The 26,445-nt window shown below is 43.5% G+C and overlaps 1 protein-coding gene across 1 annotated transcript; it reads left to right on the top strand.

The window, feature by feature from the left end:
- The first annotated feature begins 727 nt into the window (after window positions 1-727).
- LOC109893582 (calcium-binding mitochondrial carrier protein SCaMC-3-like) lies at window positions 728-25,844 on the top strand. Its single transcript, XM_031828054.1, has 10 exons — window positions 728-1,641; window positions 18,674-18,797; window positions 19,508-19,595; window positions 19,693-19,804; window positions 20,141-20,299; window positions 20,492-20,644; window positions 21,119-21,232; window positions 21,374-21,541; window positions 22,437-22,587; window positions 24,248-25,844. The coding sequence occupies exons 1-10, from the start codon at window positions 1,423-1,425 to the stop codon at window positions 24,427-24,429; spliced, it is 1,470 nt and encodes a 489-aa protein (XP_031683914.1). The 5' UTR covers window positions 728-1,422; the 3' UTR covers window positions 24,430-25,844.
- Window positions 25,845-26,445: the final 601 nt, after the last annotated feature.

Here is a 26,445-nt window from a genome sequence, read left to right as displayed (position 1 = left end):
TAAATGAGAACTTGTTCTCAACTTGCCTACCTGGTTAAATAAAGGTAAAATAAATAAAAAATAAAAAAAATATCCACAAATATCCTTGCATCAATTAAGGTTCAAAATGTTATTGCCCCACTTAACTGGGTTTGTGCCCCATCTTGGCTACCCCATTCAAAATATTCTGGACATGCCACTGGTGGAGAGAGAAAGAGAGAGGGGGAGAGAGAGAATCTCGTAGTCCACTTTGGTTTTATTGAGCCACTACTGGTCCATGTCAACATTTTTAGAACTGTGTCATGAGCCTCCCTCCCACTGTCTCTGCATAATCTCTCATATCCCATGCATGCTGACCGGGCGGTTTCCGTCACAGTGCGCCAGATGCGCGTCACGGCGTGCAAACCCCATTATGTATCTACTAATACCCAATAAGAGCCTATCAATGGGTTCAATGGGGATGGGGCAGTCAACAGCACCCTTTACTTTCAATGTGAAAATGGAGATCACATTAATGTTCCTGCATTACAAATTCGGAATTCAGTTGAATGAAATGTCCATCAAGTGATTAGGACTAAGGATACGGTGGTAGCCTGTTGTGTGGTAGAGGCTAGATTACAATTATAGTTTGAGGGATTTGATGCTGGTGTGTGTGTGTGTGTGTGTGTGTGTGTGTGTGTGTGTGTGTCATATGAGCAGCTGCAATAATGATAACGGCTATGTAATGAACAGAAGGAAGCATCATAATCTTACGAGAGGGTGGACCTGCAGAGGTAGATGATTTTTGTTAGGCTTCTTCTCCTACAGCTACACCTAACCACTCTCACTGTTCTAACTTCGAACCTTTCAAGGTAAAAGGGAACTCTTTCTCTCACGAACACTCACACACAAACACCGCATTGAGCGCGTTGTCAGAGATGACAGCATATAAATTACACCCGGTATCCTACATGCATACACAAAGCTGTAGCTGTGGTAAAATATAACGAACATCGGGAGCTTGGTTCGCTTCGTTGCATGGGGGACTCACTGCATATCCAAAAGGCAGAGCCTGTCCCCTGACCAACAGACTAATTCATTTGAATTAGTTCATGGATTTAATCATCGCCGATGTCACGAGATACGTAACGGATACGGGGATTAATATTACAGGCACCGAGAGTTTACACCGCGCCCGGTGTACTGACATTCTCCGCAACGACTCGGTATATGAAACCGGTGCCTCGGTAACGAGACCGACGGAGAACATCAGTTATTTCAGTAAGGCTATCGTGCCATTTCGATATACCATGGTTCCGGGATTTGAATAGGTAGGCTATCGTAACGATACCCACTGGGAGTCATTAGAACAAAAAGGGCTCCTTCAATTTTCTACGCCTGCTTCGCGGCAGCAGGTTGGGGAAATAGCCACCACCACCAGGATTGCACAAGTCTCCAATTCACATGGGCGAAGGCAGGGCTCGGTTCTGCTTTGGTTGGACCCGGGCTCGCTGTCAAGAACAAGACAAAGGTGTGTCGGACCCTGGGAGGGAACCAGAAACGCGAGAGAGATGGGCCGAACTGTTCGACCAACTGGACCTCAATAAAGACGGTAAAGTCGACATCAACGAGCTGAGGATAGGACTCGCTGCCCGCGGTTTACTTCGCAGTGACGCGGAGGAGGTGAGAGGAATAGTGATTTGGGGGGTATTCCAATAGAAATGTGTATCCCTTGAATTATAGCCTGCATGGCACATTAATTGTGTGTGTGTGTGTTTGTTTGTTCTTGGCTGAGTAAGGAGTAAAACGATTATGTCCTGTCAAAGAACACAAACTGATCATACAGTATGTATGACATAGGCCAGGGGTTCCTAAACTTTTTTTTCTGTTAGCAAATTCATCAGGGACCCCCTCAAAATCAGAACACAACTCAGACTTTAGAGTGAGGTGAAAAATAGCATACAAGAAGTTTCATGACTGCTGCAGTTCCATGCATGGCCAGACTAACCAATACTTCAGCCATGGAAAGTAAAATGTAAACAACAATTGGATGGAATACAATAAGTTTTAGTTTAAAACTGGATCATTGATGGAGTACTGTGGATCCCTGTGAGCCTCCCAGGCCCTGTTGTGCGTCTAAGGTCATACTGTAGATTAATAATATTGTATTGTATTGTACTGTATTGCACCAACTTCTTCCACAGACCCCGTGGCCAGATTTGTGTAAATGTGTATAATCTGTTGTTGTGACATCTGCTCTACATTTCTTAACGTTTAAACAACACATTTTAAAAAAATACTTTTTCTGTTAAAGGTGCGAACAGTGAACATCATGTGTTTCATAACATTTGAGGATATTTGGATGAAACCAGTGAAAAAATGACTGTACATTAACTAAGTTGATCATGAAGTTACTGGTCCCCTCCCTCATGTCAAACACTTGAATTCAGAGATTACTTCTGTCTTTATTTAACTAGGTAGGTCAGTTTAGAACATATTCTAATTTACAATGACTGGATGCCGTAGTGATAATTTAACATGACACTATTTCCTGAAGAATGAGGACATCCGTAAGCAGTGGCTGATTTTCATTTCGGGTGGACAGGATCATAACACCCGTGTGCAGTGCACATTTAGAGCAAAGTTGCTTTATAAATTGGGGAGAACATTTGATGTGTCTTGCCAGGAAGCTAATCATGAAGATGGATGCTGAACCATCATTGACAGTAGATCCGTTTATTTTGCAAGCACTGACCATAATGTAAGTATGAGTCTGACACGGTGACTGTAACTGTGGCTACTTTGACGGTATATTTTCTGCAACACAGCTGATTGTCACTATATGGTTTTTGTTCTTCCATCCCTAAACCCCCTACATTGAGTCTGAGAACTGACAGCAAACAGCTGATATGAAGGAATGTTGTCTACAAAAGGAGTTCTGGTGTGTATAGTATTTGTAATTTACCCCTGAAAATTATATTCTGCCATTCAATTATGTGGGTTGTTGTCTTATATATTTGCTGTAGCTTGTGTCATTGGGGCTCTAATGATCTACATTTTTAGAAAATTCAACATCTACTCGGTTTGCACATCTTTCCAGACAACCACCGCAGCAGGAATGCCATGATACAAAATCAGATTTCCCAAGGCAAGGGGGGATATGTTGTAAAGCCTGTAAAGACAGACCAAATAAGGGGGATATGCTGTAAAGCCTGTAAAGACAGACCAAATAAGGGGGATATGCTGTAAAGCCTGTAAAGACAGACCAAATAAGGGTGGATATGCTGTAAAGCATGTGAAGACAGACCAAATAAGGGGGGATATGCTGTAAAGCATGTGAAGACAGACCAAATAAGGGGGGATATGCTGTAAAGCATGTGAAGACAGACCAAATAAGGGGGGATATGCTGTAAAGCCTGTAAAGACAGACCAAATAAGGGGGGATATGCTGTAAAGCATGTGAAGACAGACCAAATAAGGGGGGATATGCTGTAAAGCATGTGAAGACAGACCAAATAAGGGGGGATATGCTGTAAAGCATGTGAAGACAGACCAAATAAGGGGGGATATGCTGTAAAGCATGTGAAGACAGACCAAATATTTTTTTTTATTTTTTATTTCACCTTTATTTAACCAGGTAGGCTAGTTGAGAACAAGTTCTCATTTGCAACTGCGACCTGGCCAAGATAAAGCATAGCAGTGTGAGCAGACAACAAAGAGTTACACATGGAGTAAACAATTAACAAGTCAATAACACAGTAGAAACCAAAGGGGGAGTCTATATACAATGTGTGCAAAAGGCATGAGGAGGTAGGCAAATAATTACAATTTTGCAGATTAACACTGGAGTGATGAATGTACAGGTAGAGATATTGGTGTGCAAAAGAGCAGAAAAGTAAATAAATAAAAACAGTATGGGGATGAGGTAGGTGAAAAAGGGTGGGCTATTTACCAATAGACTATGTACAGCTGCAGCGATCGGTTAGCTGCTCAGATAGCTGATGTTTGAAGTTGGTGAGGGAGATAAAAGTCTCCAACTTCAGCAATTTTTGCAATTCGTTCCAGTCACAGGCAGCAGAGTACTGGAACGAAAGGTGGCCAAATGAGGTGTTGGCTTTAGGGATGATCAGTGAGATACACCTGCTGGAGCGCGTGCTACGGATGGGTGTTGCCATCGTGACCAGTGAGCTGAGATAAGGCGGAGCTTTACCTAGCATGGACTTGTAGATGACCTGGAGCCAGTGGGTCTGGCGACGAATATGTAGCGAGGGCCAGCCGACTAGAGCATACAAGTCGCAGTGGTGGGTGGTATAAGGTGCTTTAGTGACGAAACGGATGGCACTGTGATAGACTGCATCCAGTTTGCTGAGTAGAGTGTTGGAAGCCATTTTGTAGATGACATCGCCGAAGTCGAGGATCGGTAGGATAGTCAGTTTTACTAGGGTAAGCTTGGCGGCGTGAGTGAAGGAGGCTTTGTTGCGGAATAGAAAGCCGACTCTTGATTTGATTTTCGATTGGAGATGTTTGATATGAGTCTGGAAGGAGAGTTTGCAGTCTAGCCAGACACCTAGGTACTTATAGACGTCCACATATTCTAGGTCGGAACCATCCAGGGTGGTGATGCTAGTCGGGCATGCGGGTGCAGGCAGCGACCGGTTGAAAAGCATGCATTTGGTTTTACTAGCGTTTAAGAGCAGTTGGAGGCCACGGAAGGAGTGTTGTATGGCATTGAAGCTTGTTTGGAGGTTAGATAGCACAGTGTCCAAAGACGGGCCGAAGGTATATAGAATGGTGTCGTCTGCGTAGAGGTGGATCAGGGAATCGCCCGCAGCAAGAGCAACATCATTGATAGACACAGAGAAAAGAGTCGGCCCGAGAATTGAACCCTGTGGCACCCCCATAGAGACTGCCAGAGGACCAGACAGCATGCCCTCCGATTTGACGCACTGAACTCTGTCTGCAAAGTAATTGGTGAACCAGGCAAGGCAGTCATCCGAAAAACCGAGGCTCCTGAGTCTGCCGATAAGAATATGGTGATTGACAGAGTCGAAAGCCTTGGCAAGGTCGATGAAGACGGCTGCACAGTACTGTCTTTTATCGATGGCGGTTATGATATCGTTGAGTACCTTGAGTGTGGCTGAGGTGCACCCATGACCGGCTCGGAAACCAGATTGCACAGCGGAGAAGGTGCGGTGGGATTCGAGATGGTCAGTGACCTGTTTGTTGACTTGGCTTTCGAAGACCTTAGATAGGCAGGGCAGGATGGATATAGGTCTGTAACAGTTTGGGTCCAGGGTGTCTCCCCCTTTGAAGAGGGGGATGACTGCGGCAGCTTTCCAATCCTTGGGGATCTCAGACGATATGAAAGAGAGGTTGAACAGGCTGGTAATAGGGGTTGCGACAATGGTGGCAGATAGTTTCAGAAATAGAGGGTCCAGATTGTCAAGCCCAGCTGATTTGTACGGGTCCAGGTTTTGCAGCTCTTTCAGAACATCTGCTATCTGGATTTGGTTAAAGGAGAACCTGGAGAGGCTTGGGCGAGGAGCTGCGGGGGGGGCGGAGCTGTTGGCCGAGGTTGAAGTAGCCAGGCGGAAGGCATGGCCAGCCGTTGAGAAATGCTTATTGAAGTTTTCGATAATCATGGATTTATCAGTGGTGACCGTGTTACCTAGCCTCAGTGCAGTGGGCAGCTGGGAGGAGGTGCTCTTGTTCTCCATGGACTTCACGGTGTCCCAGAACTTTTTGGAGTTGGAGCTACAGGATGCAAACTTCTGCCTGAAGAAGCTGGCCTTAGCTTTCCTGACTGACTGCGTGTATTGGTTCCGGACTTCCCTGAACAGTTGCATATCACGGGGACTATTCGATGCTATTGCAGTCCGCCACAGGATGTTTTTGTGCTGGTCGAGGGCAGTCAGGTCTGGGGTGAACCAAGGGCTGTATCTGTTCTTAGTTCTGCATTTTTTGAACGGAGCATGCTTATCTAAAATGGTGAGGAAGTTACTTTTGAAGAATGACCAGGCATCCTCAACTGACGGGATGAGGTCAATGTCCTTCCAGGATACCCGGGCCAGGTCGATTAGAAAGGCCTGCTCACAGAAGTAAGGGGGGATATGCTGTAAAGCCTGTAAAGATGGACCAAATAAGGGGGGATATGCTGTAAAGCATGTGAAGACAGACCAAATAAGGGGGGATATGCTGTAAAGCCTGTAAAGATGGACCAAATAAGGGGGGATATGCTGTAAAGCATGTGAAGACAGACCAAATAAGGGGGGATATGCTGTAAAGCCTGTAAAGATGGACCAAATAAGGGGGGATATGCTGTAAAGCATGTGAAGACAGACCAAATAAGGGGGGATATGCTGTAAAGCATGTGAAGACAGACCAAATAAGGGGGGATATGCTGTAAAGCATGTGAAGACAGACCAAATAAGGGGGGATATGCTGTAAAGCCTGTAAAGATAGACCAAATAAGGGGGATATGCTGTGAAGCCTGTAAAGATAGACCAAATAAGGGGGGATATGCTGTAAAGCCTGTAAAGATAGACCAAATAAGGGGGATATGCTGTGAAGCCTGTAAAGATAGACCAAATAAGGGGGGATATGCTGTGAAGCCTGTAAAGATAGACCAAATAAGGGGGATATGCTGTGAAGCCTGTAATGATAGACCAAATAAGGGGGATATGCTGTGAAGCCTGTAAAGATAGACCAAATAAGGGGGATATGCTGTGAAGCCTGTAAAGATAGACCAAATAAGGGGGGATATGCTGTAAAGCCCGTGAAGACAGATCAAGTGAAGACAAACCAAAGAAGCGGGATATGCTGTAAAGCCCGTGAAGACAGATCAAGTGAAGACAAACCAAATAAGGGGGGATATGCTGTAAAGCCCGTGAAGACAGATCAAGTGAAGACAAACCAAATAAGGGGGGATATGCTGTAAAGCCCGTGAAGACAGATCAAGTGAAGACAAACCAAATAAAGGGGATATGCTGTGAAGACAGACCCAACAATACTGTAAGTCATAATTATTCAATTCAATTAAATTGAGCATTTCAGGAACACACAAATTCCAAATACAAACATTGAAAAGTTCACTAAATATTGCATATTTCAAAATTAGTACTTCAAAAACACCAGAAAACGCATTGTAGAATGAGTAGATCACTACATCAACAAAATGATAACGTCAGTGAATAAAATGAAGTAAATTTCACTACCCATTTAACGAACATTTCCCTTTTCAAAACCCTTACATGCTACATAGACAGGCTCCTGGATCTCCTCTTCAACAAGGTCACCCTTGATCCAGTGCCGTATGTGGGGAAGATGTGCGAGCTGTCCATCCCAGAACCTGTCTGCCCAGTGTGAGAGGCCTGACAAGGAGGAGGCCATACCTGGATTTGTCTCCAGCTTCAATCTTCAGGTTGACTGAAGACAAGTGGGTGACTGAAGTCTGCTTGATTGAAGCGGGGTACATGGGTCCCCCTCCTCTCCTGATCCCGTCCCATCAATCTCTGTAGTTGGTTGCATTTCCCAAAGTCTAAGTTTTTATTAATTTATTTCACCTTTATTTAACCAGGTAGGCTAGTTGAGAACAAGTTCTCATTTGCAACTGCGACCTGGCCAAGATAAAGCATAGCAGTGTGAGCATACAACAAAGAGTTACACATGGAGTAAACAATTAACAAGTCAATAACACAGTAGAAAACAAAGGGGGGGTCTATATACAATGTGTGCAAAAGGCATGAGGAGGTAGGCAAATAATTACAATTTTGCAGATTAGATCAGATGGTCATGTACAGGTAGAGATATTGGTGTGCAGAAGAGCAGAAAAGTAAATAAATAAAAACAGTATGGGGATGAGGTAGGTGAAAAGGGTGGGCTATTTACCAATAGACTATGTACAGCTGCAGCGATCGGTTAGCAGCTCAGATAGCTGATGTTTGAAGTTGGTGAGGGAGATAAAAGTCTCCAACATTCCACATTTTCTTTTATATCATTTTTTCTAACATTTGGACGGGAGATGAGAGTTACAAATTGTAAGAATCAATGGGGTCCTGCACACTGTAGGGCAGCAGGGTGCCTATATTGCGGCTTATGGCTCTATTTTTATTTTTTTATGACAAATGATGTCTCACCATTATTTCTCATGAATGTCCATGTTGATCAATATTTCAGATATGCTTGCCTAATGTAAATTAACAAATAAATGTTTGATCAATACATACAATTCTGAACATATTGTCATTTATAATGCTAATGCAGAGGCACCAATCAATTGTCCAGTACACTTATTGTATGCTGTTTTCATGTACATTCCCGTATGTCTACGCTTCTAGGGGGACTCAGACTTGACTAATTCTGCTGAAGAAGTGTATCAGTGAACAGTGATTAGTTACAAAACAATAGAAATGCAATTGTGTATTGCTGCTGTTTGACTGATATCTAGCAGTCCATTATCAGCTCTGTTGAGAACATTTTGCAAAGAAAATGGGTTGAGGAATACTATTTAGGGTCAGAATGACATGTGGCCCATTGTTTACCTGGTCATCATTGACATGTTGCCCATTGTTTACCTTGTTACCTGGCAACGACCACAAGGGTGTTTCAAAGAGCTGTCATTCAAGGCGAGCTCATAATATAAGCTCCCCGCCCACTCAGCCTGTTCTGTCGGGCTTCCTGATAGTTAGAGATGGGAGAAAGGGTACAATTTCTTTAATTCTGAGCATTTTAATAGTGTAAAAATTTTATGGGTGATGTTTCGGTCATTCAAAGGCATTTTCAATGATGTACAGAGCACTTTACTATTATACATTTTTTAATTGAACCTTTATTTAACTAGGCAAGTCAATTAAGAACAAATTCTTATTTAAAATGACGGCCTACCCTGGCCAAACCCGGACAGCGCTGGGCCAATTGTGCGCCGCCCTATGGGACTTCCAATCACGGCCGGATGTGATACAGCCTGGATTCGAAACAGGGACTGTAGTAATGCCTCTTGTACTGAGATGCAGTGCCTTAGACCACTTTGCCACTCCGTGGCAAATCATTTGAAAGATGTATATCTCTTACTAACATTACAGAATTGTTGCGTTAGGTACAGTATTTGAACAAAATGTTTTTTTCCCTTTATGATGATGATCGGGACCTGTTAGTGGTAGTTTTGTAATAACAGCACTCTGGAAAAAATATATAAAATACATTGTTTTTCAGTTAGGGATTTAAAAATATATATTTATTAAAAAATGATGTAAAATAAATGGTTGATCTTGTCATAGACCCCTTCAGTACCTAGTGGACTCCAGTTTGAGAAGCACTGACATAGGCAACTGTGTAGTTCCTGTGTTTACTATAAACAAGTATATTTGTTTGTAGCCTACTAGTACAATGAACAGGAACTATAACCTGCTTCACTTATTCCGAGTGTACAGGCCTCCCATATCAAGTCTTCAACTGCCTGAGCTATGAGCTATGGTTCAGTCTAGCCGGTGTCTCAGTGCTCTATTTTGACCCTGTGATGTCACAGGAGAAGCAGGCAGAGTGTTCTACAGGCAGTGAGAGGCATTTTACTACAGATATTAAAAGAGTTCCTTGGAAGAGAGTGCTCATTCAAATGTATTTATAAAGCCCTTTTAACATCAGCAGTTGTCACAAAGTATACAGAAACCCATAGATGACCAGCAGGGTCAAATAATAATCACAGTCGTTATAGAAGGTGCAATAGGTCAGCACCTCAGGCATAAATGTCAGTTGGCTTTTCAAAGCAGAGCATTTAGAGGTTGAGAGAGGTTGAGGGGGGCGGGGGAGGGAGACGAATCAGCAGGTCCGGGACAAGGTAGCACGTCCAGTGAATAGGTCAGGATTCTATAGCCACAGGCGGAACAGCAGAGATTGGATCAGCAGCACTGGATCAGTGCTCCATTACCCAGACATCTGGGACCTATTTCAAAACTCCACTGCTCTCTCTAACTCAAAACAACACAACATTAACCAGTGCTATTTTCACACATCCCTCCAACTCAATGTGCCTGTCACCAGTGCTATCTGAAAACTCTGTTGGTTCAACACAATACTGATGCATGTTTTTCTGATCTGCCTGTCCCAGTACATGACAGGAAAGCAACACTTTCCTGAATGAATATTTTAAAGGTATGACTGTAACACAAACCTGGTGCTGCCCTGACCCCGCCTGACCTTAATATCAGTGTCTGGCGTGCACACACACACACACACCACACACATCTTACCCTCAGTCTTCAAATCAAATTTGATTTGTAAAATGCTTTGTAAACAACAGGTGTAGACCAACTGTGAAATGCTTAGTTACAGGTCCTTTTCCAACAATGCAGAGAGAAAGAAAAAGTAGTAATAAATACACAATGAGTAAGGATAACTTGGCTATGTAAACGGGGTACCAGTACAGAGTGGATGTGCAGGGGTACGAGGTCATTGAGGTAGATGTGTACATCTACTGTAACTAGGAATAAAGTGACAGATGATAAACAGTAGCAGCAACGTATGTGATGTGTCAAAAAAGTTAGTGCAAAAAGGGTCAATGCAGATAGTTAAATAGTTCATCAAATAGCTACCCGGACTAACTATTTATAGCTTGTGGGTAGAAGCTGTTCAGGGTCCTGTTGGTTCCAGACTTGGTGCATCAGTACCACTTTCCATGCGGTAGCAGAGAGAACAGTCGGCTATGACGGTTGGCTGGAGTCCTTCTTTTACAGCCTTCCTCTGACACCGCCTGGTATAGAGGTCCTGGATGGCAGGGAGCTCGGCCCCAGTGATGTACTGGGCCGTTCGCACTACCTTCTTTAGCGCCTTGTGGTCAGTTGCTGAGCAGTTGCCATACCATGCGGTGATACAGCCAGTCAAGATGCTCTAAATGGTGCAGCTGTAGAACCTTTAGAGGATCTGACTGCCCATGCCAAATCTTTTCAGCCTCCTGAGAGGGAAGAAGCGTAGTCGTGCCCTCTTCACAACTGTGTTGGTGTGTGTGGACCATGATTCTTAGTGATGTGGACACAGAGGAACTTGCAGCTTTCGACTCGCTCCACTACAGCCCTGTCGATGTGAACGGGGCGTGCTCGGCCCTCCGTTTCCATAAGCCCACGATCAGCTCCTTTGTCTTGCTGACATTGAGGGAGAGGTTGTTGTCCTGGCGCCACACTCCCAGGTCTCTGACCTCCTCCCTATAGGCAGTCTCATCATCATTGGTGATCAGACGATCATTGGGGATCAGGCATTGGGAATCACCGTCATGTCATCGGCAAACTTAATGACGGTGTGGGAGTCGTGAGTGGACATGCAGTCGTGGGTGAACAGGGAGTGGCGGATGTGTTGTTGCCTACCCTTACCACCTGGGGGCGGCCCTTCAGGAAGTCCAGGATCCAGTTGCAGAGACAGGTGTTCAGTCCCAGGGTCCTTAGCTTAGTGATGAGCTTGGAGTGTACTATGGTGTTGAAGGTTGAGCTGGAGTCAATTTATAGCATTCTTACATAGGTGTTCTTCTTGTCCAGGTGGGAAAGGGCAGTGTCAAGTGCAATAGAGACAGCCTGAGCTGTGGATCTGTTGTGGTGGTATACGGATTGGAGGGGGTCCAAGGTGTCTGGGATGATGGTGTTGATGTGAGACATGACCAGCCTTTCAAAGCATTTTATGGCTACAGATGTGAGTGTTACGGAGCGATAGTAATTTAGACAGGTTAAAATGGCGTTCCTGGGCACAGGGGCGATGGGGGTCCACTTGAAACATGGATATATTACAGACTGGGTCAGGGAGAGGTTGAAAATGTCAGTGAAGACACTTGCCAGCTGGTCATCCCATGCTCTGAGTACGTGTCCTGGTAATCCGTCTGGCCCTGCGGCCTTGTGAATGTTAATCTGTTTAAAGGTCTTACATCGGCTACAGAGAGTGTGATCACACAGTCGTCCAGAACAGCTGGTACACTCATGCATAGTTTAGTGTTGCTTGCCTCAAAGCGAGCATAGTTAGCTAGTCTGGTAGGCTTGTGTCACTGGGTTTTGTACTAGGATTCAAACTTATCCTGACCGGAAGCCATGGATTACAGTAAACATCTGCACTGAGCTAAAGGCTAGAGCTGCCGCTTTCAAGTAGCGGGACACCAATCATGACGCTTATAAGAAATCCTGCTACGCCCTCCAATGAACCATCAAACAGGCAAGGTGTTTAAAACAGGACTATGTACATACGGTCAAGTGGGGAAAATGTTGTCGATGCACTCATTAATGAAGCCGGTGACTGATAAATTCCTCAATGCCATCAAATGAATCTCGGGACATAATACAGTCTGTGCTAGCGAAACAGTCGTGTAGCTTAAACTGTCATCACCAGGGATTTGGGATACTACTGTGTTAATGCACATCTGCACAATGTCATTAGTTCAACTCAGCCTGGCTGGCAGAATGGCTGGATTTATGACTACTGAAGTCATCCCTTTTGCAGGACATTTTCCATTCAGTCCAGATAATATGGTTATAATAGTAGTTGATGATTGGGGATTTCTCTTCACATAAAATTCTATACACCTTGTATCTGTGGTGTGCTAAACCGATTATAAAACTCCCCACAGAGCCCAGTAGAGCCACAGAGCCCAGTAGAGCCACAGAGCCCAGTAGAGCCACAGAGCCTAGTAGAGCCACATAGCCCAGTAGAGCCACATAGCCCAGTAGAGCCACATAGCTCAGTAGAGCCAGAGAGCCCAGTAGAACCACAGAGCCTAGTAGAGCCACAGAGCCTAGTAAAGCCAGAGAGCCAAGTAGCGCTACAGAGCCCAATAGAGCCACATAGACTAGTAGAGCCACAGAGCCCAATAGAGCCACATAGCCTAGTAGAGCCAGATAGCCCAATAGAGCCACAGACCCCAATGGAGCCACAGACCCCAGTAAAGCCACATAGCCCAATAGAGCCACAGAGCCCAGTAGAGCCACAGAGCCCAGTAGAGCCACAGAGCCCAGTAGAGCCCAGTAGAGCCACAGAGCCCAGTAGAGCCACATAGCCCAATAGAGCCACATAGCCTAGTAGAGCCAGAGAGCCTAGCCAGATTCAATGGGTGTTTCTCAAAATGTGTACTACCGTGCACTGAGCGTGTAAATTGGAGCACGGGAGGGTCGGAGTAGGAGTCCAAATCAAAGAATGCGAAACGAAGCACAGAGGTCACTTCTCGAATACGTACTCTGTTTGTACATCATTTGAAGTATGCATTGATGCAAGCTTCATTGCAAAGTATGCACAGAAATATGATGCAACCACATTAAAAATGATGCAACATTTCTTGAAATCAATGGTGTCCATTATTTGAGCTAAAGTGAGAGAAAATAAATGTGAACATTTTGTAATTATGTCATGGTGTAATTATGGCCCAAATATATTTGGGCTGGTAAAAACATTTGAGTGGCTGGTAGATTTTTCCATCTACGCCTGACCCTTTCCTACCACACCGACTGGACTTTCATGGCTGGCAGTGGCACAAACAGTTCCTTCAGAAAGTATTCACAGCCCTTGACTTTTCCCTCATTTTGTTGTGTTACAGCCTGAATTTAAAATGGTTACATTAAGATTTTGTTTCACTGGCCCACACACAATACCACATAATGTCAAAGAGGAATTATGTTCTTTGAAATTTTTACCAATTACTTAAAAATGAAAAGCTGAAATGTCTTGAGTCAATAAGTATTCAACCCCTTTGTTATGGCAAGCCTAAATAAGTTCAGGAGTAAAACTGTGCCTAACAAGTCACATAATAAGTTGCATGGACTTACTATGTATGCAAAAATAGTGTTTAACATGATTTTTGAATGATTACCTGATCTCTATACCCCACACACACAATTATCTCTAAGGTCCCTCAGTCGAGCAGTGAATTTCAAACATTGACTCAACCACAAGACCAGGGAGGTTTTCCAATGCCTAGCAAAGAAGGGCACCTATTGGTAGATGGGTAAAACAAAGCAGACATTGAATAACACTTTGAGCATGGTAAAGTAATTAATTACCCTTTGGATGGTGTATCAATACACACAGTCACTACAAAGATACAGGCGTCTTTCCTAACCTAGTTGCCGTGAGGAATGAAACCACTCATGGATTTCACCATGAGAAAAGTGGTGATTTAAAAAAAGTGACAGAGTTTAATGGCTGTGACAGGTGTAAACTGAGGATGGATCAACAACATTGTAGTTATTCTACAATACTAACCTAAATGACAGAGTGAAAAGAAGGAAGCCTATACAGAATAAAAATATAACAAAACATGCATCCTTTTTTAAATAAGGCACTAAAGTAAAACTGCCCAAAAAATTGCAAAGAAATCAACTTTATGCCCTGAATACAAAGCATTAGGTTTGGGACAAATCCAACACAACACATAATCGAGTACCACTCTTCACATTTTAAAGCATGGTGGTGGCTGCATTATGTTATGGGAATGCTTGTCATCGGCAAGGACTAGGGAGTTTAAGATAAAACTAAATGGAATAGAGCCCTCACAAATACACATCGACTGGGGCATTCTGTAATGATGTCAGTGATCACTGTGCATTTGCTTGTGTTAGAAATACAAAAAAGGACCAAAGCCAAACCCCGTTATATTTTTAAAATACATTTTAGACAGTTTGATGAGCAAGCAAGTAAATCTGATTCCCGATGTTGACACTGCTTGGGACAATTCTTCTATGAAATGTGTGTTGATTTGTGATAAGCATGCCCCTGTGAAGAAGTTAGAATCAGTGGAAGGGACAATCCCTGGTTTTCAGATAACTTGGCAGAATTAATTAGAAAGAGAAATATCTCTTGGGCTCAAGCTAAGAAACAAATGCACAGGATTGATCAGGAAGACAATATCAGATTACTATTTAGATGCAGTCACAGAGAACCTAAACAACCTTACCAAGTTCTGTAAGTTAATCAAATCTATGTCAGGTTCTAATGCATCCTCTGGCCTTCCTGACCATTTAATGATGGATTCTAATGAAGTGAAGGATAAAGCCCATATTGTAGGTGTTTTAACAAGCACTTCATATCTGCTGGTTCAGTTTTTGATAATGGTGGGGCCCAGGCCTCTAATGTAAGCTCTGTTACAGTCAACTATGATATAGGCCCTCATGTGAACCATTTTAACTTTGAGTCTGTTTCTTATACTGAGGTCTATAAGGCAATAGACACTAAAAAGTCTGCCGGTCCAGACAACCTGGACCCCTACCTCTTAAAGATAGAAGCTGGTATTATTACTGAACCTGTGGCTCACAATTTTAACTTGAGTCTCTTGTCTCTTGACCAATTCCATACCAAGCATTTGGATATCAGCTTATGTCCTCCCACTGCTAAAGGGTGGAGATCCCTCAGATGCTATCGTCCTATCTCTAAACTCCCTATCCTGGCCAAAGTCTATGAATCCCTAGTGAACTCACAGTTAAAAAACTTCTTAATTGAAAAGAACTTACTGAGCTTTAGATCGGGGCACAACACTAAAACTGCAGCTATGGCAGTGGCAAACGACATCATTAATGGACTTGATAAAAAGCAACATTGTGCTGCTCTGTTTGTGGATTTATCAAAGGCCTTTGATTCAGTTGACCATGAATTGTTGCTAGCTAGACTCAGAAACATTGGTCTCAGTGAATGGCCAGTAAATTGGTTTAGGAACTATCTTTCTGACAGAACACAATGTGTATATACTGACAATCACAAGTCTAGCTTTCTTGAGATGAATAGAGGTGTGCCCCAGGGTTCCATTTTAGCTCCTGTGTTGTTCTGAATTTGTATGAATGATTTGGGAAATGGGATGCAGCCAGCAAAGTTACATCTATATGCAGATGATACAGTAATATATTCATGTGCTCCTTCTCTGGTTCAGGCTGTTGAAGAGCTCCAGACTGCTTTTCAGCCACTGCAGGCCTCCCTTTATGGTCTCAAACTGGTCTTGGATATACAAAAAAACTAAATTCATGACCTTTACCAGAGCTAGAATTCTGCCAGAGAACATTAGCATTGTCACATCTGGTGGCTTATCCATTGAATTAGTGTCATCCTACAAATACCTAGGTATTTGGTTGGATGACAAGTTGTCCTTTAAAGTTCATGTGGACAATCTTGTGACAAAGCTTCAATTGAAATGGTGTTTTTATTTTCGTAATAAGGCTTGCTTCCCTCTTATGACAGGAAAGATGCTTGTTCACGCCACTTTTCTCTCTGTAATTGATTATGGTGTATATGCATTACAGAGACTGGACTCTGTTTATCATGCATCCTTGCGCTTTATTACAAAGGCCAAGTCACTCACCCACCATTGCACATTGTACCAAATGGTGGGTTGGACCTCATTTTATATGTGCAGAAAGATACATTCGTATGTGTTTATCTACAAAGCCCTTTCGGGTAAACTCCCTCTTTACCTCTGTAGTCTGGTCTCCTTCACCACCTGCAGTTACCATACCTGGTCTGCTAGGTGGTTGCTACTTAAAGTCCCCAGGACATTCACAGTATTAGGCAAGACTGCCTTCTCTTCTTGTGCACCAGACGCATGGAATAGTCTACAATCCATGCTTCATCTAGATATGTTAGTGCCACTGAATGAATTTAAAATATTGATGGGAGACTGTTACAGAGGAGTGTAAATGCTTTTATTAGGCTGGATCATGTTGTTGTATTGTTGTATGTTTTAATTCTGTAATGTATTGATTGTTGCTGCCTTCTTGGCCAAGTCTCCATTGAAAAAGAGACTCTAGGTCTCAATGGGCTTTTCCTGGTTAAATAAAATGTTTGTTTTTTAAAGAGCTAAGCACAGGCAGAATCCTAAAGGAAAACCTGGTTCAGTCTACTTTCCAACAGACACTGGGAGGCAAATTCCCCTTTCAGCTGGACAATAACCTAAAACACAAAGCCAAATATACACTGGAGTTGCTTATTAAGACAATATTGAATGTTTGTGAGTGGCTTAGTTACAGTTTTGACTTAAATCGGCTTGAAAATCTATAGCAAATACTGTACAATCCAGGGTGCAAAGCTCTTAGAGACTTACCCAGAAAGACTCACAGCTGTAATCCCTGCCAAAGGTGATTCTAACATGCATTGATTCAGGGGTGTGTTTTTACTTTGTCATTATGGGGTATTGTATGTAGATATGTGAGAGAAAACAATCAATTGAATCCATTTTGAATTCAGGCTGTAACACAACAAAATAAGTCAAGGAGTATGAATACTTTCTGAAGGCACTGTAGGTGATAGCGCACTTACTTTAAGTAACACTCACACAGAAGCACACTGATAGCACTCCTCAGGTTACAGCTAATCAGTCATTTAGGTTAGCATAAAGGAAATTAGCTTAGGAGATCACTCCACCACACTCAGTAGTTTGGTTTAGCATCACTCCTTTCACACAGAATCATCCCTCCCCAGCCATGCAGCAGATTAGTTTAGCATTATCTCCACACTCAAATAGTAGGCTAGTTTAGCTAAGCATCATCACCCACAGCTGTGCTTGTCCTTCAAATCTCCTCTGGGAGTTTTCAGACACCACAGGCAATATCCCTCTGGACCAGAATGTATTTGTCTGGGATGCTTAAATAGACTTTGCTCTGATTATATTTGTGTCATGGAGGAGGGGGCCAATTCAAAGGCATACTTAAAGTTATGCTTGTCATGTGTTATACAGACAGCCTCCATCAGCTACACTTAGAGTTACAATTCAAGCATTTATACCTAACAGAAAGTTGAAATGGTGAGGATAAGTGGCAGGATAAGTAGGATAGTCTCATTTGAATTTCATGAGAATATGCAAATCCTCCCCGCTATCTCATTAACAATGTCAAGGATTATGTGGATTCTTGAACTGCTTATTCATCGTGGATGTATTCATTAAAAATACAAGACGGACAGACTCAGAAAGAACCCCTTGATAGGCTTAGACAAGATTCTGAAAACGTTGCTGCCAAGATTGAGCAAATCTCTCCTTTCTGTGTGTTGTGTGTGTGTGTGTATTGGTCAAGTCAGATTCCAGTAGCATGTGATTGTTACTGAAGATTAACTGGACACTGGGCACAGGAGTGAAGCGGATTATGACGAGGTCAAAGTAGGGGTTCTCGCTCTCTTGCTCTCTTTCTATACTATTCCCTCGCTCTTTCTTTCTCACTCTTCTCTCTTTCTTCCTTCCTCTCCTTGTTTGAGGAAGCACTAGAGAGGATGAATATAGAACAGTTCTGCTGATTGTTTTATGTTTGCAGGTTATGACCTTTTAATTTTACCTTTATTTTACTAGGAAAGTCAATTAAGAACAAATTCTTATTTTCAATGACGGCCTAGGAACGGTGGGTTAACTGACTGTTCAGGGGCAGAACGACAGATTTGTACCTTGTCAGCTCAGGGATTCGAACTTGCAACCTTTCGGTTACTAGTCCAACACTCTAACCACTAGGCTACCCTACCAATTAAATTATGTTTGCAGGTTATGACCTTGTAAAATAATGATAAGCTTTGTTGTCATTTCTCACGCACTCCTTCCTGCTTCTTCCCTTCACCCCCTCAAACTATCACCTTACCCTAAATCTCACCCCTGGCCCCAACCCACCCCACACTTTTTCACCTTGTCACATCCCCCTTAACCTCTCTCTCACCCCGTGTCCCCTACACTGTTTGACCCTTCACCCCCTCCCTTTCTGCTATTTTTACCCCTCCTCTCACCCCAATCCTACTCCTGCAGATAGTGCGTGAGAGTGACACCAACCATGATGGCTTGCTGGACTTTGAGGAGTTCTCTCAGTACCTGTGGGCCCACGAGAAGGAACTGCGGCTCATGTTTCACACACTGGACCGCAACCATGACGGTCGGCATGGCCACCTCACTCACACACGCACATGCATACACATTTACATTTGACACTTTAGTCATTTAGCAGACATTCTTATCCAGAGCGACTTACAGCTAATGCATTCACACACACAGAAAATAAGTATTTAAATAACATTATAAACTGGGTGGCCTGAATGCTGATTGGTATGACAAAACATATATTTTTACTTCTCTAATTAAGTTGGTAACCAGTTTAAAATAGTAGTAAGGCATCTCGGGGGTTTGTGGTATATGGCCAATATACCACGGCTAAGGGCTGTATCCAGGCATTCCGCTGTGTCGTGCTAATAACAGCCCTTAGCCGTGGTATGTTGGCCATATACCCCCCCCCCCCCCCCAGGACTTATTGCTTAGATAATCATGTATTTTGAACCCAAGTCTGATCTAAACACACATAAGTAGACACATGTAGGAGGGCCATTTGGATACAATGTCCTGTCACTCGCAAAACACTGTTTAAATTGTTCATACATGCACAGAGCATTCTATGTCACATTGCACTGCTATGGTAATTTATCTGAATGTGTGGTATGACTGCATGAATGGTATTTAGTATCATACCACATTAATGCATGGAGTTCACAAAGTATCCACACACACACATCATTGTGCTCTAACTGTACTGTATGCCTGTAGGTACATATTACATGTTGTGGGCACTGATGGGATTCACTGTTTATGCAGGGCGCATTGATGTCGGGGAGATTCAACAATCGCTGCACAACCTGGGACTGGAGGTGTCCACAGAACACGCCATCAAAATACTACAGAGGTGTGTGTTTGTAAGCGTGTGTGTGTGTGTGTTGTGTGTGTGTGTGTGTGTGTTTGCGTGCATGCGTGTGTTGACACTGCTCTGTGTGTTCTCTCAGTATGGACAGGGACGGCACCATGACTATCAACTGGAATGAGTGGCGAGATCACTTCCTGTTTAACCCTCTTCACAACATGGAGGGCATCGCCCACTACTGGAAACATTCTCTGGTCAGTCAGTACTGACTATATATGACTTCTATCTCTACACTTGACGTTTTAGATCTTTGCTTGACATGAAGTAGCACAGATATCATTACATGGAATTTTCAATTATTACAGATTAGCTATAGAAACTAATAATTTAGCCAGTGTCCTTTCATTACAACTGTGGCTGTTTTCTCGATCTATGTTATATAGTTTAAATTGTTTCTGATGCTTTATCCAGTAATTTTAGTTTGGTAACCGTAGAGAAGGGATCATGTAATATACATTTGGTGAATACAGATAGTTCTAGATGTCAATCAAGTTTATTTCACTGACCAGTGTTTCTTTGTGATTTCTCAGATGTTTGACATCGGAGAGCACATGACAGTGCCTCCAGAGTTTTCCCAACAAGAGCGCCAGTCGGGGGTAGTGTGGAGGCAGCTGGTTGCCGGGGCGATGGCAGGGGCGGTGTCACGTACAGGAACCGCCCCCCTCGACCGTCTCAAGGTCTTCCTACAGGTGAAGGGTTACTGTTGTGTTTACTACAGACTCAGAGGTTAGAGGTCAGTCCAGTGCTGATTTAGTGGAATTAGGTGTGCTAGAGCAGGGCTGGAACAAAAGCCTGCACATCCAGTAGCTCTCCAGGAGGAGGGTTAGCCACCCCTGATGTACTGAATGTTATTAGAGTTACCAACCCTGCTGTCTCTCTAGGTGCATGGCTCCAGCTCTAGGGGGATCAACCTGTGGACGGGGCTGAGGGGTATGGTCCAGGAGGGGGGTGTACGAGCCCTCTGGAGGGGCAACGGCATCAACGTCCTCAAAATAGCCCCAGAGTCTGCCATCAAGTTCATGGCCTATGAACAGGTGAGGGAAGGGGACTGTACACACCTGTACACAAATGTGGGTGTAAGAGGCCCCAGAGGTTGATTTGGATTTATTATGGACCAATGTAAGGAGAACACTGATCCACACATCTGTAAACAAGTTCTGGTGTATGGGGTAGTCATTAGTGAAGCATAGGAAGGAAGGAGTCACACACCCACACTGAGGTGTGAAATGTTGCTCACACACACACACTCTGTTTCTCACCCTGTCAGACACACCCTGTGTCTCTACATGTTGTGTCTCTGCCTCTACTCCTCCACCCCAGTGTGACTCACATATTCCCCCCTCACCCCCATCTCCCCCCAATCTACACCCCCCCCTCACTTTGTATCCCTGCCTCTCCCACCTCCCACAATCTATCCCCCTCACCCCTTAATCCCTGTATATCCCTGACTCTCTTCCACCTGCCTGTCTCTCCTCTCCCCCCTTTCTCCCCTGACTCCTCCATCTTAGATCAAGTGGTTGATCCGGGGCAGAAATGAAGCGGGTACTCTGCGGGTGCAGGAGAGGTTCATCGCTGGCTCTCTGGCTGGAGCCACCGCACAGACCATCATCTACCCTATGGAGGTGAGCGAGGGGAGACAGACCGACAGAAAGATAGACAGACTTTTTATTGAATAAAGAAACATAGGACTTTACCCTTATTTGCCTTCTCTTCCTTGTACACCCTCTCTATTTCCCCTTTCTCCCCCCTCTTTCGCTTCCCAGGTGCTGAAGACTCGTCTGACCCTGAGGAAGACTGGCCAGTACTCTGGCATTGTAGACTGTGCCCGTCAGATCCTGAGGAAGGAGGGGGTGCGAGCCTTCTACAGGGGCTACGTGCCCAACACACTTGGCATCATACCATATGCTGGCATAGACCTGGCCGTCTACGAGGTGTGTGTGAGAAAGAGTGTGTGTGTGAGAGAGAGAGTAGGGCTGTCCCTGAAAAAAAATATATATATCTTGCTTGACCGTTGTATATTTTTCCATATATAGACACACCTTTATATGTTTTAATAAAATCAACTATATGCACTGAGCTTGTCTGATGCTTTAAGCACACTGCTTGATGAAATAATTAAGACACACAAATTACTCAAGAGGGGGCCAGAGATCAAGATAACCAGAAGAAAAAAATCTGTTCTCGACCCTCCTCCTCCCGCTGCTGCTAGCCTTCGTAGATTCTGCCGGTACATTCCTGAAGTTGCCAGTAATAGGATAGAGTGATGGACTGTCCCCATGGCCTCCGCAATGTTTTAGTCCACTGAGACAGGCACGAGTCAGACAAGTGTCTTGTCTGCCATAAAAAAATACATGTCGACCAACAGCCTATCGACCAAGCAATCAACCTGTCAACTAAATGGGGTCAGCCCTGTGTGTGTGTGTGTGTGTGCCCCTGCCTGCCTGCCAGCTGTGTTTGATGTTTTCTGGGAAAGCTCAACCTCATCACTGGCCCTGTCCCTTGTACTCAGGGGAATGCCAGTCAGTATGTATGCTGCTGTTACTGTTGCTCAGCTCTCTCGTAAAAATGACTTTTATGTGTTTAAGTGAACTTTGAGTTTTACTTTTACTAGCAGTCAATGAGCCGTAGTTCTCTCTACTATGTCCTCATTTTTTTATGCAATAAAATATCTGTCAAATTAACAATGTGGCCTATCTATCCCTTCCCGTAGTCCTCTCTCGTTTCCACTCACCCCTCTACCCCTCTTCTTTCTCCTCTCTTTTTATTCTTTCCTTGTCTCTTTTCTCTCCCCTCTTCTCTCTCGTCCCCTCCCCCTTTCCATCTCAGACTCTGAAGAATGCCTGGCTCCAGCGGTACAGTAAGGGCTCTGCTGACCCGGGGGTGTTGGTACTGCTGGGCTGTGGTACTGTGTCTAGTACCTGTGGACAACTGGCCTCCTACCCCCTGGCTCTCATTAGAACACGTATGCAGGCCCAGGGTGAGACTGGTGTACAACTGAACTGCAATTATACCTTCTACCTTACAACATAACATAGATGATATTACATAGATAATTTAGATTCAATTACATTCTATACCCTAATCTATAACAAATTAATTACTACCTACTATGTCACCCTATATCTACAGTGCCTTCGGAAAGTATTCAGACCCCTTGACTTTATCCACATTTTGTTACTTTACAGCCTTCTAAAATGGATTTAATAAAAAATCATCTTCAGCAATCTACACACAGTACCCCATAATGACAAAGCAAAAACAGGTTGTTAGACATTTTAGCACGTGTTAAAAATGAAAACATAAATACCTTATTTACATAAGTATACAGACCCTTTGCTATGAGACTCAATGTTGAGCTCAGGGGCATCATGTTTCCATTGATCATCCTTGAGATGTTTCTACAATTTGATTGGTCCACCTGTGGTAAATTCAATTGATTGGACATGATTTGGAAAGGAAAACACCTGTCTATATAAGATCCCACAGTTGACAGTGCATGTCTGTGGGAGGTGACCAAGAACCTGATAGTCACTACGACAGAGCTCCAGAGTTCCTCTCTTGATGGGAGATCCTTTCAGAAGGACAACTATCTCTACAGCACTCCACCAATCAGGCCTTTATGGTAGACTGGCCAGATGGAAGCCACTCCTCAGTAAAAGGCACATGACAGCCCGCTTGGAGTTTGCCAAAAGGCACCTAAAGACTCTAAGACCATGAGAAACAAGATTATCTTGTCTGATGAAACCAAGATTGAACTCTTTGGACTGAATGCCAAGCGTCATGTCTGGAAGAAACCTGACACCATCCCTACGGTGAAGCATGGTGGTGGCAGCATCATGCTGTGGGGATGTTTTTCAGCTGCAGGGACTGGGAGACTAATCAGGATCCAGGCAAAGATTAACAGAGTACCTTGACCACGTACCTTGATGAGATCCTTGATGAAAACCTGTTTCAGAACGCTCAGGACCTCAAACTGGGGCGAAGGTTTACCTTCTAACAGGACAACGACCCTAAGCACACAGCCAAGACAACGCAGGAGTGGCTTCGGGACAAGTCTCTGAATGGCCTTGAGTGGCCCAGTCAGAGCCCGGATTTGAACCCGATCTAACATCTCTGGAGATACCTGAAAATAGCTGTTTAGCAAAGCTCCCCATCCAACCTAACAGAGCTTGAGAGCATCTGCAGAGAAGAATGGGAGAAACTCCCCAAATACAGGTGTGCCAAGCTTGTAGTGTCATACCCAAGAGGACACAATACTGTAATCGCTGCCAAAGTTGTTTCAACAAAGTCCTGAGTAAAGGGTCTGAATGTAAATGTGATATTTTTGTTTTTTATTTGTATAAATTAGCAACAATTTCTAAAAACCTGTTTTTGCTTTGTCATTCTGGGGTATTGTGTGTAGATTGATGAGGGAAAAATACAATTGAATCAATTTGAGGATAAGGCTGTAACGTAACAAAATGTGGGAAAAAGACTTTCCGAAGGCACTGTATTACTGTTCGGGCTATCCAAACAGAGTTGAATGCATTCAGTTGTACAACTGACTAGGTATCCCCCTTTCCCCTATCTATTAATAGCTATCTAACGGATATAACTGAACAACAGACGTTTTCGCCCACTTTCCCTCTTTCCACCAGCCTCCACTGAGGGCGGGCCCAAGCTGTCCATGGTCGGTCAGTTCAAGCACATCATATCACATGACGGGGTACCTGGGCTCTACCGCGGCATCGCCCCCAACTTCCTGAAGGTTATTCCTGCTGTCAGCATCTCGTACGTGGTATACGAACATATGAAGAAGGCTCTGGGTGTGAAATCGTAGAGAGAGGAAGTGAGAGGCAGAAGAAAGAGAGGGATATAGAGTGCAGCTCTTGGATTTCAAGATGGAGAGGAAGACAGCAGAGGATTGAGGGATAGAAGACCCTTTCATACACATTCAGTAAGCTTCCCGTTTACACCTAGCTAGACAGATATACTCACTGTTTGAATCTCTCAGCCCCTCTGACGCTGTACCGTCATTAAGAAAGAGGGAAGAGTCTGCTATCAGGCTGAGCTGAAGTCTGTAAGAAACGGCTGTGTCCGAGACCGATTAGGAGGAGGAGGTGTGAGAGCGAGAGAGAGGAATGAGAGCGAGAGAGGAATGAGAGCGAGAGAGAAAGTGGAAGAGAGAGAGAGAGAGAGAGAGAGAGAGAGTGTGTGTGTCTCGGCAGAATCTGGGCCATTCTTCCTCTTTGTTTCTGAGCTGTAAACCCCATTATAGTCACATGTCCACAATAAGTCTGTGTGTTGCCCTCCAACCAAACACAGTGAAGCACACAGTACAGTTTGTATACCTATATGTAGGCACTTATCTAAGGTCAGTTTCATGTTTTGTGAATATAAAGTGATCTTCCTCCAATGACCTTGACATGTACTGTATATTGATACAGTATGTATTTTGTAAGGGAAAGATTCTGAACACATTTGTAAGAGATACTTATACAGGGTCGTATACAGAGCTGTTCCTCTGACCTAGTTCATGAATGGCTTTGCACTTTTTAGAAAGGGAATGTTTCTCCCCTATTTCAAGTGGCTCTCAGTCAGGTCCAAAATTATTGGCACCCTGATAAAGATGAGCAAAACATACTAAATAATGCACATTTTGACCTATATTGTCTGCTCCAAAAAATGTGAACATTATATAATTTTATACTAAGACAATTACTCAGAGAAAGAAATTTTGTCTAAAGCTAGAATCCTTAAATAACAAAGTGGTCAACCAAACACTTTTTTGGTAAAAAGCTGAAGGATGGGCCTGGAGAAATATAACCACTCTCAAATTCATAGACAGAGCTACGGATGTCAGGACTGACCATCAATGAGATGAAAGTGATAGTTTTAACCATGTTTTGAGGCTATACATTTACATTGTTTACAAACATTGGAGTAAAACAAGCTTATATTTTGGGTTCTGATGGGGAACGACAGTTGAACTAAGCTCATGAGGCATTCAAAAATTATATTCTTCAATAATCAATGGGTATATATCATGAATTTATAAGTCTAAAAATGGATGTAGCAACTAAGGATTCTTGCTTTAACAAGTGAAAAAAAAAACATTTAAAAAAGTGGTCAAATTTACTGCCACCCCTGTTATCATTACCTTTCAGGCACTGAGCCTTTTTCTCAAAATGTTTTATGAGATTGGAGAACACATTGGGAGGGATCTTAGACCATTCCTCCATACCACTGGTTTTCAATGGGGTTCATGTCTGGAGACTGAGAGGGTCATTGCAAAATGTTGATTTTGTGGTCAATCAACCATTTCTTTGTGGCTTTTGATGTGTGCTTGGGGTTATCGTCTTGCTGGAAGATCCACTTGCAGCTAGGTTTCAGCCTCCTAGCAGAGGCAACCACGTTTTTGGCTAAAATGTCCTGGTACTGGGTAGAATTCATGATGTCGTTGACCTTAACAAGGGCCCCAGGACCATTGGTAGCAACATTGCCCCATAACATGAAATATCCACCACCATATTTTACAGTGGTTATTTTCTGCATATGTATTCTTTCTTTCCACACAAAACCCAGCACTGGTGTGCATGGTTAAAGAGTTATATTCTCATGTCATCCATCAAATGTAAACGCCTGTGTCACATTCGTCATAACGAGGAGAACAAGGCGCAGCGTGATAAGAACACATTCTTCTTTAATAAACGAAGAACACTAAACAAACCGATCGTGACGCTGACATGCAACTACACATAGACAATAACCCACAAAACCGAAAATGGCAACCTAAATAGGATCCCCAATCAGAGACAACAATAAACAGCTGCCTCTGATTGGGAACCAATTCAGG

This window comes from Oncorhynchus kisutch, linkage group LG6, assembly GCF_002021735.2.
Source record: "Oncorhynchus kisutch isolate 150728-3 linkage group LG6, Okis_V2, whole genome shotgun sequence".
Lineage (NCBI taxonomy): Eukaryota > Metazoa > Chordata > Actinopteri > Salmoniformes > Salmonidae > Oncorhynchus > Oncorhynchus kisutch.
Note: the sequence above shows the minus strand (reverse complement) of the source record. Positions and strands in the feature narration are given on the sequence as shown.

Excerpts from the sequence above, each read along its gene's own strand:
- LOC109893582 (XM_031828054.1), top strand. The coding sequence starts at position 1,423 with ATGGGCGAAGGCAGGGCTCGGTTCTGCTTTGGTTGGACCCGGGCTCGC. Across the intron at positions 20,645-21,118 it reads AGTTCATGGCCTATGAACAG|ATCAAGTGGTTGATCCGGGG; the intron begins GTGAGGGAAGGG and ends CCTCCATCTTAG. Across the intron at positions 22,588-24,247 it reads AACACGTATGCAGGCCCAGG|CCTCCACTGAGGGCGGGCCC; the intron begins GTGAGACTGGTG and ends TCTTTCCACCAG.